This window comes from Dipodomys merriami, unplaced genomic scaffold, assembly GCF_024711535.1.
Source record: "Dipodomys merriami isolate MVZ:Mamm:240054 unplaced genomic scaffold, mDipMer1.0.p SCAF_672, whole genome shotgun sequence".
NCBI classification, from domain to species: domain Eukaryota; kingdom Metazoa; phylum Chordata; class Mammalia; order Rodentia; family Heteromyidae; genus Dipodomys; species Dipodomys merriami.
This window is the reverse complement of record NW_027206260.1, coordinates 421626-436936: the sequence shown is the minus strand read 5'-3', so window position 1 is coordinate 436936 and position 15311 is coordinate 421626. Positions and strand designations below refer to the sequence as shown.

Genomic DNA, 15311 nt, shown 5'->3' with positions numbered 1-15311 from the left:
GAGTCCGTGTTAGATAAAAATGACCCAGCTGTGTACTGATGTTAGAGAGGAAAAGTCATAGCGAGGAATGGATCTGAAGTCCTGGGAGGGCTGGCTGGTTGCAGAGGGTCTCTTGGAGCTGGAACAAGGCAGTAGAAAAGGAGAAGAGTAAGGGTGGGACCATACCACATTAGAAAACACCTGAGGCATGCAATTTTATTCCTTTCTCCTTTGTGTTTGATATGTTTTTGTGAGCCCTCAAAGTGCAAGCACTGGTTTAGGAGCTATATACCAGGCACTCTGCTTGCAGGAACAGCAATATATTTAAACTTTAGTAACATAGGTGTCAAGAAATGGAGAGAGGCTCAATGCTAGTGGCTCACACTTGTAATCCTAGCTACTCAGGAGGTTGAGATGATCAGGATTAAAGTTCAAAACCAGATGGGCAGAAGAGCCCATAAGACTCTGTCTCTAATCAGCTAAAAGCAAAGCTGGACGTATGGGTCAGGTGGTAGAATACCAGCTGAACAGGCAAGTGAAGTGAATGGGAACCCTTGAGTTCAAATCCTGATATTGCACAAAACAAAAACAACAACAAAAAGCTGTCTGTTTGAGGAAGTAAGTTCTAAAGTTAGAGACCCTTATGAGATTCCCCTTTCCCCCTTTTTCTTTTCAAGTGATTATAATCCTGAATTTGGCAGTTTTTATGATCAAGTGCAAAGTTTTATTTCTTGTATATTAATTCATAGACAACATAATTTATATGTTTTATATAATTGGTATGTCTTTCTATATGGTTTATGTATTTTTAATTTTTCTCTCATCTCTCTCTCTCTCTTAGTTTTGCATTGTTGGAGATAGAACACATACAGTGCTTTTTTTTTGGCTGTGGGGCTTGAACTCAGGGCCTGGGCACTGTCCTGAGCACTTTTGCTCAAGGCTAGTGCTTGAGCCACAGCTCCACTTCTAGTTTCCTGGTAGTTAATTGGAGATAAGTGTTTCTTGAGAAGTGGCACTGTGGCTCCAGTGGTAGTGTGCTAGCCTTGAGCAAAAGAAGCTCAGGGACTGTGTCCAGGCCCTGAGTTCAAACCTCAGGACTGGTAAGAACAAAACAAAACAAAACAAAAAGTCTCATAGACTTTCCTGCCTGGGCTGGCTTTGAAACATGATCCTCAGCCTCCTGAGAAGCTGGAATTACAATGAGCCACCAGCTCCCAGCTTCTTAGTGAGGTTTTAATATGAGTTATGTTAAACCTTGTATTAGTTTCCTAGGGCTGCTGTAAAAAGATTTTCACAGCCTTAGTGGCTTCAAATAGCATGCACATTTATTCTCTTATAGTTCTGGTCTCCAGAAGTCCAAAATGAAGGTGTTGGCAAGGACTGAGCTCCCTCTGGAGGCTCTGGGGGGGAATCTATTCCTTGCTTCTGTCTTTCTTCCTTTTTCCTTTTCTTTTGTTTTCTTTTTCTTTTTAGTCGGTTCTGGGGCTTGAACTCTGGGCCTGGGTGCTGTCTCTGAGCTCTTCAGCTCAAGGCAAGTCTTCTACCACTTGAGCCACAGCGAGCGCCACTTCCTGTTCCGTGCTTCTAACTTTTTGTGGCTGCCAGCATTCTTTGACATTCCTTGGTTTGTGGCTTCAGCACTCCAGTCTCTGCCTTAGGTTTCACGTCAGTATCTCTGTTTCACATCTCTATCTTATTCTGTGTGTGGGGAGGGGGTAGGGTGGTGGGGAGGAGGGACCCCACAGTAATTTCCTCTGACAATCATGATTGAATTTAGATCCTACCCAGATAATCTCACCACGTCAAGACTCTTAACTTTAATCACCTTTGCAAAGACTCTTTTTCTTTATAACATCTTTACAGGTTTCAGGGATTAGGGCCTGAGACCTTCCAGTGGTTGTTATTTACTCAAAACCTATATACTGATTTAGGGGCATCGATGTTTTTACTATGGGTTACAATCAATGCTTTCTTTCAACAGTGTTTTATAGTTTTCAGTATACAAATTCTAGACATATTTTGCTAGATTTCTGCCTAAGTATTTCCTTTTTTTTGAATGATTTAAATGTCATATTTTTAATTTTGGTGTTCACATGTTCACTGAAGTATAGAACAATATAATTAGGGGACTAGAGTAGTAGCTTAATGGTGCAGTATGTGAGACAGAGTAGACATTCTTGGCAGCATTGGGGGATAGTACATGACTTCAAAACAGTGACCATTGCTGAAATGTGAATCTCCTCTTCTTCTTTTACAGACTCTGGGTGTTCTGGGATGGAGAAAGTATACAGAGGGTGAGGACCCAACTCCGGGACCATATCACTTGCTTCCTTCCTTAGCAAGATTATCAGCTTGAGCAAACTCAAGCCCATGCTAAAGATGTCTATGGGCCACTCACTGCTCCCCCTCTGGGGGAGGACCTTTCTCCTTCTACTCTTCATGGCCATGGCGCAATCCCGCTGGCCAAGTGACCCTTCAGAAGCCGTCAGGGACTGGGAGAACCAACTGGAGGCATCCATGCACTCTGTGCTTTCCGACCTTCATGAAGCTGTTCCCACCGTGGTTGGCATTCCTGATGGCACAGCTGTCGTCGGTCGCTCATTTCGAGTGACCATTCCAACAGATTTAATTGCCTCCAGTGGAGAAATAATCAAGGTGAGACCAGATATGAAGTGCAAATGAGGGATTCTCATCTTCCATTTTAATTTTGATGCCTTTTCCTAAGGTCTCAGTTGTAGTAGGCTGCAGTAATTCTGGTTTGCTCCCATGTTGAAGGACTCACCATGGAAAAGCCATTACCATGCACTGTGGAAAGTCTCTTGGTTGTTGGCTTAGGGATTTTTGTTAAAAAGCCTGGCATGTGTATAAGAAAAAAGTCAACTTTCCTAAACCATAGTGGTAAACTCTAAAATACAGAACTTGTAAGTACTTTGAACTCTGTGTGTGTGCACGCACGCGTTAGGCGCATGTGCACACATGCAATATACAGGTGCTGCTACTGATGCTTGAACTCAGGGTCTTGTGGTCTTGATTATTGTTGTTGTTGTTGTTTTTTTTTGTTGGTCGTGGGGCCTGAACTCTGGGCTTGGGTGCTGTCCCTCAGCTCTTCAGTTCAAGGCTACGCTCTACCACTTCAGCCACAGCGCCACTTCTGGCTTTTTCTGCTTATGTAGTGCTGAGGAATCGAATCCAGGGCCTCATGTATGCAAGGCAAGCACTCTACCACCGAGCCACCTTCCCAGCCCTTGATTGTTGTTTTTCTTCATAGCTGGCCCTCTACAATTTGTTCAGTTCTGTGGTGAGTCTTCTGGGTTTATCTGCCCAGTCTGGCTTTGAACTAGAGTCTTTAGAATTCAGGTTCTCAAGTAGCTCAGATTATAGATATGAGCCATCAGTACTTGGTTTGACTGAACTTTTTCTCCTTTTCTTTATTTATTTTTTATTTATTTATTTAGTTAGTTATTTTTTGGTCCAGTTGTGGGGCCTGAACTCTGGGCCTGGGCGCTGTACCTCAGCTCTTCAGCTCAAGGCTAGTGCTCTACCACTTGAGCCACAGTGCCGCTTCCGGCTTTTTTCTTTTTGCTTATGTGGTGCTGAGGAATCGAACCCAGGGCCTCTCAGGCATGCAAGAAGCACTCTACCACTGAGCCACCTTCCCAGCCCCTCCTTTTCTTTATTTTTTCTTTACTTTTTGTGCCAATACTGGGGCTTGAGCTCAGGGCCGAAGTGCTGTCCCTGAGGTGGTTTTGTTTTTTGTTTTTTTGCCAGTCCTGGGGCTTGAACTCAGGGCCTGGGTACTTCTTTTGTTCAAGGCTAGCACTGTACCACTAACCCCAGCACCACTTCTAGCCTTTTCTCTTTATGTGGTGCTGAGGAATCGAACCCAAGACGCCTCATGCCTATAATCCTAGCTGTTCAGGAAGCTGATATCTGAGGATCAAGGTTGGAAGTCTAGGCAGGAAAGTTCATGATACTCATCTCCAGTTAGCCACCAAAAAGCCAGAAGTAGAACTGTGGCTCATTGGTAGAGTGCTAGCCTTGAGCACAACAAGCTTTGGGAAAATGTCCAGGCCCTGAGTTGAAGTCCCACAACAGGCATCAAAAACAAACAAACCAAGACCTGGGCATTTGGTGGCTCATGCCTGTAATCCTAGCTACTCAGGAGGCTGAAATCTAGTCCCTGTGAGACTCTTATCTCCTATTAACTATTGAAAAACTGGAAGCAGAGCTGTTGCACAAAATGGTAGAGAACTAGCTATGAGCAAAAGAGCTCAGGGATAGTGCCCATGCCCTGAGTTCAAGACTCACAACTACAAACAAACAAACCCCAAGTTACAGCCAGGAATGTGACTCGGTGCTGGAGTGCTTGTCTAGTGTACATAACGCTCTGGGTTCAATCCACAGCACTAAAAAAATATATGTAAATTTAAAAAAAAGTGACGAGGCACCAGTGGCTCATGCCTATAATCCTAGCTGCTCAGGAGGCTGAGGTCTGAGGTTTGTGGTTTGATGCCAGCCTGGGCAGGAAAGTCTATGAGACTCTTATCTCCAATTAAACCAGAAGTATTCCTGTGGCTCATAGTGGTAGGGCACTAGCCTTGAGTGAGAAAGCTCAGGGATTGGGCCCAGGCCCTGAGTTCAAGTCCCAGGACTTATAAAATAAGATTAGAAGTGTACGTGTGTGTGCATGTATGTGCGTGCACATACTTTAGATTGCTGATTGATTTATATCTAATGTGGTTTTTAACCATTTGAAAACCCAAAGAACTCAAACTTTAGCGTTGCCACTTTCGGGGAAGCAATCCAGAGAACAAGGGATCTGAGACATATGTCCTGGCTGATGCACCAGGATGGAGATTGGGTGAAAATGGAAGCTTTTGTGTGAAGGAAAAATAGTCCTATCTGCTTTGGAATCCTAAAATTTCCCCTCAACTCTGAGTACATTTATATGGTAGGCAGGCAGATAGAATATATCCTTTAATTTTGAATATCACCTAGAGTAGAAGTTAGCACACTAATTTCCTACAGTGACAGATAGCAAATATTACAGGCTTTGGAGGCTCATACAGTTTTTCTTTAACTCTTCAGATCACCAATATAATACAAAACATGTAGACAGCAGGTAATTGAATGGGTAGGCTATGTTCCAATAAAACTTAGGTATACTGAAAATGAAAATTTAGTTACATACATTGTTGAAAAATATTTTTTTTCCTTAAGCATTTGAAAGTAGAAAAGACATGTCACGTATGAATAGGTGGTGGGCCACATTTTGCCTATGACCATAGTTTGCTGATTCCTGCCTATGGCATTGATTTCCTAAATCATGCCTATAATCCCAACACTCAGGAGACTGATTTAGGAAGATCGTGAGTTAGAGGCTAGTCTGTACTGTAGATTGAGATCCTGCTTTAAAAAAAACCCCAAAACATGTCCTTTTAATTCGTACATTTTTTTTTTGGTTGTACAAGGTTTTAACTCAGGGCTTCATACATGATTGGGAGGCAATCTGTCAGCCACATCTCCAGCCTTCTTTGGTGAATTCGTACATTTTGGTTACATTTCTATTATCTAGTAGTGTCTCAAGTATTTATGATTTGGAAGGGGTAATGAAGATCTACCCTGTTAGTACGTACCCATTGCTTTGGATTATCAAAACCTTACTGGTCATACACAAGAGAAAAAACTAGCCTATGCTAGGCTCAGCAAAAGACTAAGCTTGAGCCACCAGCACCTGGCCTTCAACCGTTTTCCAATATTGAATGGTTTATAACTTATTGTTGCCTTATTTATTCTGGTATTAAAATTATCTTAGATTTGGCTATTGGGAACAGCTTTAAGTAGGTTCTTGTGTTTTTGTGATGGCCTCCTGTTATTTTTTTTTTCTTTTTGAGTACTTTGTCTCTGTTTTCTTTCTTAGGACTGTCACTTGATCTGGTGTCTCTCCCCCCCACCTCCTTTCTTCTTGGTCAGTAATTACCTCCTATCTAAATAACCTAGTCTACAAAGTAGAAAAGAAAAGAAAACTGATCAGGCAGGAATGGGAAGAATTACTTAAAATCTGGGAAAATATAGCTGGGTGCCAGTGGCTCATGCCTATAATCCTAGCTACTCAGGAGGCTGAGATCTGAGGATCGTGGTTCAAAGCCAGACCAGGCAGGAGAGTCTATGAGACTCTTATCTCCAATGAACCACCAGAAAACTAGAAGTGGTGCTGTGGTTCAAGTGGTAAAAGAGCTCACCTTGAGCTGAAGAGTTCAGGGATAGCACCCAGGCCCAGAGTTCAAGACCCCCCCCAAACCTGTCCCCCCCCCAAAATGTGGGAAAATACCAGGTCCATAAGAACATGAAAATCTCCTAACTGATTACTGTCTCCAGAGTGGAACACTAATACCAGCATCTGATCACTTGAAACATGTGCTGGCTTAGAAGTTCAGAATTACAGTATCTGTTCTTTTGTATACTCTTTTATCAAGTGTCTGATTCACTTAAATACGTCCTTATGTACATAAAACAACATGTTTTCCCAGAGGTTCTAATAATTTTCAGTGTAGTCAGCTTAGGGACCCAGGATTTTAAATGGGGGGGGGGGGGAAGAAATTACAGCTCTTTCTGTTTGATGTGGTTTCTAAAAAAGGCAAGCCGGCTCACACCTAGTCAGGAATCACAGGACCCCAGAACAACCTCATTTCCGGCTGAGTGAGGCTCCACAGTTGCCCCATTTGTGCTATGCCTCAGCTAACATCATGGTGGTAGCCTGCAACCCTCATGGAACGGGGTCCCTCCTTGGCACTCAGCCTGCTCCTCCAAGAGCTGCAGAAGCTCAGGTTTAGTTCTTCCTCTTAGGATGATAGGGAGAGATGTCTTTACTTTGCATGAATCAACTAGGCTACCAAGGGACAGTCAGTCCCCTTCCACTGTCTCCTTTTGATGAAGCTCCTGGAGGTTTTCATTCCTAGTTCCTCTCAGCCTCCTAGCCTGCAAACAATGTGGACTTGCCCTCAACCCAAGATGTCCGCAGGCTGGGAGCAGCCCTTCTGGGACTGTGCTCTCAGCTGCTGGCATGGGCCTTCTAATTGTTCCCTTGGTAACAATGGATACTCTTTTTAGCCAGGAAGAGGAGTTCATGAAAGGAGTATTTCTTTGGATGCTTGAGAGCTTTGTGGCAACCCTGCCTGCGTGAGATGAACTGCAGTTTCTTCCTGCCTCAAGTGGGTGTTCCCTGGCTCTGAATGAGACCCTTGTGTGAGCATGGCACACCACACCAGGAAATGTGGGTTGGCAAAGGAAGGCATCCTTGATAGTGGGCTGTCAGAATAGAATTTCCCCAGATTCATCAACTCACATACTTAATGATAATATAGGCTTCTGTGTTTAAAAAAAAAAAATTACAGGGGCTGGGAAGGTGGCTCAGTGGTAAAGTGCTTGCCTTGCATTCATGGGTTCAATTCCTCAGCACCACATAAGCAGAAAAAGCCAGAAGTGGCGCTGTGGCTTAAGTGATAGAATGCTAGTCTTGAACTGAAGAGCTGAGGGACAGCGCCCAGACCCAGAGTTCAGGCCCCACGACTGGGGGAAAAAAAAAAATTTACAAACTAGGTAAGTAAGTAACCAGCAAAAATCAGGGAGTGAAGATGTGGCTTAATTGGTAAGAGTGTTAACCATGAGTGAAAAAACCAAGTGTGAGCGCAAGACCTTGAATTCAAACCTTAGTACTGGCATTACTGACAAGAAATTGGAAAGAACAGGACAAAACAGGTGATGTTAGGGATTGGGATGGAAAGACTGATTTTGTGCTTGTCCTGCTGCTTGCCCTTGTTTGCTCAAGACTAGTGGTCTATGGCTTGATACACACCTCCTCTTCCAACTTTTTGCTGGTTAATTGGAGATAAGAGTCTCATAGACTTTCCTGTCCTGGCTGGCTTTGAACCATGGTCCTCAGATCTCAGCCTATCAAATAGTTAGGATTACAGTTGTGAGCCACCGGCACTTTACTTTGGGAGGGAAGAGATTTTGTTTTTAGTCGAGACCAGTTTGCATCGGGTCAAATGGTTTATAGCTCAGCTTAGAGGGGAACCGGCTGGGTTGGACAAATGTGTTCAAAATGTGGTCGGTGGCCTTGGTGTTTGTGGTAGGAGCCAAGTGCAGGTTGATACTGTTTGTCTACCAGCTGAACCATGGGTCTGCCTCTGCTTTACCTGAGTCCTTTTCCACTCTGTTTCTGTACCTCATCTAGGGAGGAAGACATAGGTCCGTGGTCCAAGCTAAAACTGTGCCGTCCGTCTCCCTGTGACCCAGCCATATGGTGGCTGTGTTCCTCATCTGCAGGAGGCTCTGAGCAGATTTCGGCTCACCGTTGCAGTTCATGGCACAGGAACAGGGCAATCCTGGGTATGAGTCAGCAGCAAGACTCAGACTTCTTTTTTTTTTTTTTTTTTTGCTTATGTGGTGCTGAGGAATCGAACCCAGGGCCTTGAGCATGCAAGGCAAGCGCTCTACCACTGAGCCACCTTCCCAGCCCCAAGACTCAGACTTCTTGAAAGGCACTATTTCCTGCTTCCTTCACCGTGTAAAGAAAGCAGTCCGATGGCCACCTCATTTTCCAGTGTTTCCAAAGTGTTGTCTATTGGTCCACGGCCAATAGATGGCTGCAGGTTGGCCCAGCTCTGCAGCGTGGCTGAGGAGCGGGGGAACTGAAGGAGAGGGAACTGAATGATCAGGAGTCGTTGCATTGACCAGCTCTGAAGGAAGGTAGAGGCCTTGCTAGGAAAGGGTGCAGTGAGGAGTTCCCTCTAGCCTCAAGATGTTGCTGCCCAACCCCTATTGGCTCCTGCTCTACCCAGAAGCATCTGTGCACTATCAGAGGTGGAGGTGGAATCAGACAGCTTCGTGAATATTGTGCTTTGGGCTGTCACTTGTAGCAAGTCCTCTTCTCTCCTCATGTTCCTCAGCTTCACCCACTCCTAGCCAGACAGGTTTTGGCAGGCAAGCAGCTCCCTGATTGTTCCTAGCCTCTCCCTGGTTTCTCATCAGATCCTAGCCTTCCCCTGACCTTCAGGCCCCATTTCCTTTTATGCTTTGGGTTATGAACAGAGAGATAAGGTTCCACTGTGCATTGGGTCCAAAGTCATCTGGGAAGAAAGACTGGGGAGTGGAACCGGGACATGCCTTGAGCCTGTTGGTATGACATTATTTAGTTAGTTTCCTGACAGTCCACAGGAGCAGGAAGGAATCAGAACGGGCTGTCAGTATGAGCCTTGTCATATACTCCTATGAGGATAGGATCATTTCTCCCAGTTCTAAATGAGGACAGTAAGAACTAACTTGGAGTCAGGCCTCAACCTGCCTGGAGCTTGGAGTCATAGAGGCAAATGGGGCTTCTTTCTGTTAGGCTGTGATTATGGGAATGAAATCCTGTATTGTCTGAAGGCTACTGTCTCTTAAAAGGAATTTCCCCATCCTTTGCTTCACCACTTGGCACTGGGAGGAGGAGAGGTGCTCCAGGGCCTCTTAAGTTTTGAAAGCTGGAGAGGGAATCGAGAGTTCCTATAGGTCAGAAGGTCTTGTTTTCATCTTCAAGCGCCTCTATGGTGAGTGAGGGCCGAAGTGAGTGTCTTGGAGCGGGAGGAACTGCCGGTGGGAAAGGACTCTCCAGGGATCATGGATGCCGCCAGCCGTTCAGGCATCCTTAGACTTTCCCTAATGGCCTTGAAAATCCAGACGTGCCAGCTTGCCTGTGACTTGGCCAGGTTCCTGTAGAAGTCAAATTGCTGTTGTCAGTCAAAATAAAGCTCCTGAGTTCCTCCTTTTCTTCCTTGGGTGGTGTTTCCCAGGCTGGTCCCAAATCCCTGGCTCACCTCTCCAGTAGGTAAGACTGGATATATATGCACAAGCCATGATGCCATGCGGAGAGCCACCATTTTTTCAACTCTGATGTCTCTACTTAAAATGGAATGTTGTAACTTGCTTTCATGAAAACTGGAGTGGAATTACCCTGTTCTCATCAGCTTGTCACAGAACTCCGGCGGGGCCAGGAGTTAAGTACAGTGAACATGTTTATGGTATGCAGTTGTAACTCATGCTTGTGTCTCATCTAGGTGTCTACAGCTGGGAAGGAGGCCTTGCCATCTTGGCTTCACTGGGACCCACAGAGTCACACCCTGGAAGGCCTCCCCCTTGACACCGATAAGGGTGTGCATTATATCTCAGTGAGTGCTGCCCGCCTGGGCGCCAATGGGAGTCACGTCCCCCAGACCTCCAGTGTGTTCTCCATTGAAGTCTACCCCGAGGACCACAGTGAGCCCCAGTCTGTGAGAGCGGCGTCGCCAGACCCTGGTGACATAGTGTCTTCTGCTTGTGCTGCTGACGAGCCAGTGACGGTCCTAACAGTGATTCTAGATGCTGACCTCACCAAGATGACCCCAAAGCAGAGGATCGACCTTCTGCACAGGATGCGCAGCTTCTCAGAGGTGGAGCTTCACAACATGAAGTTGGTGCCAGTGGTGAATAATAGACTGTTCGACATGTCCGCTTTCATGGCCGGCCCCGGCAACGCAAAGAAGGTGGTAGAGAATGGGGCTCTACTCTCCTGGAAGCTGGGCTGCTCCTTGAACCAGAACAGTGTGCCTGACATTCGTAGTGTTGAGGCCCCTGCCCGGGAGGGTGCTATGTCCGCCCAGCTGGGCTATCCGGTGGTGGGCTGGCACATTGCCAACAAGAAGCCCCCTCTTCCCAAACGGATCCGGCGGCAGATCCATGCCACACCCACGCCCGTCACTGCCATCGGACCCCCAACCACAGCCATCCAGGAGCCACCATCCAGGATCGTGCCCACCCCTACATCACCAGCTATCGCTCCTCCCACAGAGACCCTGGCTCCTCCCGTCAGGGATCCTGTTCCCGGGAAGCCCACAGTAACCATTCGGACTCGAGGTGCCATTATTCAGACCCCCACCCTGGGCCCTATCCAGCCCACGCGGGTATCAGAAGCTGGCACCATGGTTCCCGGCCAGATTCGTCCAACCATGACCATTCCTGGCTACGTGGAGCCCACGGCAGTGGTTACGCCTCCCACCACTACCACCAAGAAGCCCCGAGTATCTACCCCCAAACCAGCCACGCCTTCGACTGATTCCTCAGCCACCACGACTCGCAGGCCAACCAAGAAACCTCGGACCCCCCGCCCAGTGCCCCGAGTCACCACCAAAGCTCCCATCACCAGATTGGAGACGGCCTCCCCACCCACTCGTATCCGAACCACAACCAGCGGCGTGCCTCGTGGTGGGGAGCCCAACCAGCGCCCAGAGCTCAAGAATCACATCGACCGGGTAGACGCCTGGGTGGGCACCTACTTTGAGGTGAAGATCCCATCAGACACCTTCTATGACCTCGAGGACACCACCACCGACAAGCTGAAGCTGACGCTGAAGCTGCGCGAGCAGCAGCTGGTAGGTGAGAAGTCCTGGGTGCAGTTCAACAGCAACAGCCAGCTAATGTACGGCCTGCCCGACAGCAGCCACGTGGGCAAACATGAGTATTTCATGCACGCTACAGACAAGGGGGGCCTGTCGGCCGTGGATGCCTTCGAGATCCATGTCCATAAGCGCCCCCAAGGGGACAAGGCCCCTGCAAGGTTCAAGGCCAAGTTTACTGGCGACCCAGCACCCGTAGTGAATGACATCCACAAGAAAATCGCCTTGGTAAAGAAGCTGGCTTTTGCCTTCGGGGACCGAAACTGCAGCACCATCACCCTACAGAACATTACCCGGGGCTCCATCGTCGTGGAGTGGACCAACAACACACTACCCCTGGAGCCCTGTCCCAAGGAGCAGATCACGGGACTGAGCCGGAGGATTGCCGATGACACGGGGAAACCTCGGCCTGCCTTCTCCAACGCCCTGGAGCCTGATTTTAAGGCCCTGAGCATTGCCGTGACCGGTGCCGGCAGTTGCCAGCACTTGCAGTTTATCCCCGTGGGCTCCAAGAAGTTACCCTCCACCGTGCCACCCACAGAGGTGCCAGACAGGGACCCCGAGAAGAGCAGTGAGGATGACGTTTACCTCCACACCGTCATTCCAGCCGTGGTGGTCGCGGCCATCCTGCTCATCGCTGGCATCATTGCCATGATCTGCTATCGCAAGAAGCGAAAGGGCAAGCTGACCCTCGAGGACCAGGCCACCTTTATCAAGAAGGGGGTGCCGATCATCTTTGCCGATGAGCTAGATGACTCCAAGCCCCCGCCCTCCTCTAGCATGCCACTCATCCTGCAGGAGGAGAAGGCCCCCCTCCCCCCGCCTGAGTACCCCAACCAGAGCGTGCCCGAGACCACTCCTCTGAACCAGGACACCGTGGGAGAGTACACACCCCTACGGGATGAGGATCCTAACGCCCCTCCCTACCAGCCGCCCCCACCCTTCACAGCCCCCATGGAGGGCAAGGGCTCCCGTCCCAAGAACATGACCCCGTACCGGTCACCCCCTCCATACGTCCCCCCTTAACTCACAAGCGCCTGGGTGGAGGCAGGGGTAGGGCAGGGGTGTGTTGTCTGTGGAGACCGGTGGCCCACAGACCCATCGCCCACCGGTAGCCAACACCCAACCTAGCACACACTGACACAAACAGGGCCTGGACAAAGCCCGCCCTCTCTGGTCCTCCCAAACCCCCCAAAGCAGCTGGAGAAACTTTGGGGACTTTTTTTTTTAATTTTTAATTTTAATTTTAATTTTTTTATTTTAATTTTAATTTTTTTTTTGCCTAACAGCTTTTTGTTCGTTCATAGACAGTTCTTTGCTGCGTTTTTGATGGCTGGCTCTGAAAGCACTGTTGGAGTAGAAGTAGCTGGAGGGGGAGCGAGGAGCCGTGAATGAACTTGCAGGCAGTGCTGGGCGCGCCCCCCCAGCCCTCTGCGTTTTGCCTTTAACACTAACTGTACTGTTTTTTCTATTCACGTGTGTCTAGCTGCAGGTCGTAACATGGAGAACAGTAGCTAAAGGTTTCAAGTCAAAAGGACTTTTCAGAAGTTACGGTTTTCAGTTTTTACATTTAATCTGCTGTTTACCTACACTTGTGATGTATAATTTGGGGGTGGGTAAAGGGGAAATTGCTTTGCTAAAAATAAGCTCCCAGGGTGTTTCAAACTTAAAAAGAGAAGACCAAGGGACAGTATTTTTTATCAAAGGAATCCTATTTTTTCACACTTTGGTCACCTTGGTTGCTCTGATCTCCCAGAGCCTGACTGGGGGGCCTCCTGGCCCTGGCTTAGGGGGCCAGGGCCCTGGTGCTGGATTTGCTCTCCCACCGTTGCCAGGGGCCGGAAACCAGAGGGGCCTCTTGGGCCGAGGACATGTCCACCTCTACCCCATGCACGCTAGTGGCCTGCCACCCAGGGGGGTCTTCATTTCCATGGAGAAAGGGACTCCAAGAGGCAGTGATGGCTGTGGCCCCCAATCTAGGTGCTCCAAGGTGGGCCAGCTGCTCGTGGGGGGTGGGGGGGTGCGCTTGAGGAGGTCGAGGGACTCGACCACATCAACCAATTTTTTCTTTTTTTCCCCTTCTCTCTGTGGTTTCCCCCACCACCCTTCCCCTCCCAAAAAGGAACACCATGGTTTTTGAAACACTCAGTGGGGGACCTTTTGGTGAAGATGCAATATTTTTATGTCATGTGATGCTCTTTTTTCTCACTTGACCTTGGCCGCTTTGTCCCACCAGTCCACATCCCCACCCTGACACCCCCCTTCCCCATCCCTGTTCTCTGGCGCCCCAGTCCCCAGGCTCGGGCCTCGAACGGGCTGCTGGAAAGGGTCTGGTGGCTTGGGGCAGAGTGTGCCAGCAATAGTTCATAGTTTAAAAAAAACAAAAACAAAAAAAAAATCTGTGGGCTCTCAAAGCTAATTTTTTACTCAAGTTTTTATACAGCCTCAAATTGTTTTATTAAAAAAAAAAAGAAAAAAACGGTAATGCTTAAAAACGGCAGTTTGTACAAGCTCTTAGTGTCGAACCCACGGAACTGACGGCTTTGCTCATTTTGATCCTTCCCCCCCACTTTTTTCCTAAAGGGTTCAATTCTAGAATTACACTGGGACTTTTTTTTCTTTTCCCTTTCCTTTCCTTTTTTCTTTTGCCTTTTTTAGCAGAATATCCGTCCATCCATCTGCATCTCTGTCCCATGACTCAGGAGCACCCACTCGGCTTCGATTCTCTCCTCCTTTTTGGAAGAAACCCATTTTGAGCATGACTTTGTTGACGTCTTGAGTTATTTTGGGGTACCTTGTAGGGAGGAATGCCTTTCGCAATAATGTATCCCTTCCCTGATCTAGGGTGGATGGGTTGGACCCAGGCTCCATTTGCACCCGGAGCAGCTCTTTCTTAAGCCATAATCGACTGACTTGTCACAGAGGGGAAGGAGCAGCAGATCTCTCTTCTGCTGTTCTCCAAAGAGTGTGATTCCCTTGGGGCCTTCTCCCACAGGGCCCCTACCCCCTCCCCTCTCCTGGCCCGCCCGCCCCCCCCCTCCCACCCCCCAGCTCCTTTAGCAGGGTACTCGGGAGTGAGCAGTGTCCATGTTGTGGGGACAGTCTGTAGATGAGCGCTCCAAGGATGGCTGATGGCCAGACCTTGTGCCTCCCAAGTCCCAGATGGACGCTGGGAGTTTTCCCTGATGCCTCAGACTGAGCGAACGCAAGTGGGATCTGACCTGGTGGAATTGCTGATGACCTTGTCAAGAAATACAAACAATCCCCCCCCAATGTTCCAGGTGAGGGCTTTGAAAAGGCCTTCCAAATCGCTCCGTTGCCCTTAGCAACCCCACCATTGGGCATTGCCACGCAGAGAAGAGGCTGGCCCAGAATGGCTCATTGCCATAGCAACCGGAGGCAACGGGGCAGTGAACAGAATAACAACCGTAACAATGCCTTCGCAGGCACCCTCCTCCCTGAGCACTGGGCTGGTAATGGCCATTGGACTCTGAGACGGAGAGCCAATCTCCCATTCAAGTTGTTCACCAACCACTGATGTGTTTTTATTTCCTTCTATATGATTTTAAGATGTGTTTTTCTGCATTCTGTATAGAAACATATCGAACTAAATAAAAGCAGTGTCTTTATTACAATGCCCTTGCCTGGGAGCATCTGATTGCCCTAAACATGAGTTGGTGGGAGGATTCTATGATCAGGAAAGGGACCTGGCCAGGCCCATCCCCTGGCTGGGGGGGGGAGGGAAATGAAACGGGGTGGAGGTGGGCATTTCTCTTTGCCTTCACAGAAACTCTTAAGAGGAGTACTGACAAGTAAACTCCCCTTGATACTTTGCCTTGGAGCCAGCTAAGACCTATCTCG

At 48.1% G+C, this 15311-nt stretch overlaps 1 protein-coding gene across 4 annotated transcripts in view; it reads left to right on the top strand.

Moving 5' to 3' along the window:
* The window catches only part of LOC138815846 (dystroglycan 1), a 46469-nt gene extending 31384 nt beyond the window's left edge, over nucleotides 1–15085 (top strand). For 3 of the 4 annotated variants that reach the window (XM_070005219.1, XM_070005220.1, XM_070005223.1), the window contains 2 exons: nucleotides 2237–2634; nucleotides 10077–15085. In XM_070005219.1, coding sequence (XP_069861320.1) covers nucleotides 2350–2634; nucleotides 10077–12476 — 2685 coding nt within the window. In that variant the 5' untranslated portion in view covers nucleotides 2237–2349 and the 3' untranslated portion in view covers nucleotides 12477–15085. Of the gene's footprint in view, nucleotides 1–1452; nucleotides 1645–2236; nucleotides 2635–10076 lie in introns of all 4 variants that reach the window. The other variant, XM_070005221.1, reaches the window with a different exon arrangement.
* Nucleotides 15086–15311: the final 226 nt, after the last annotated feature.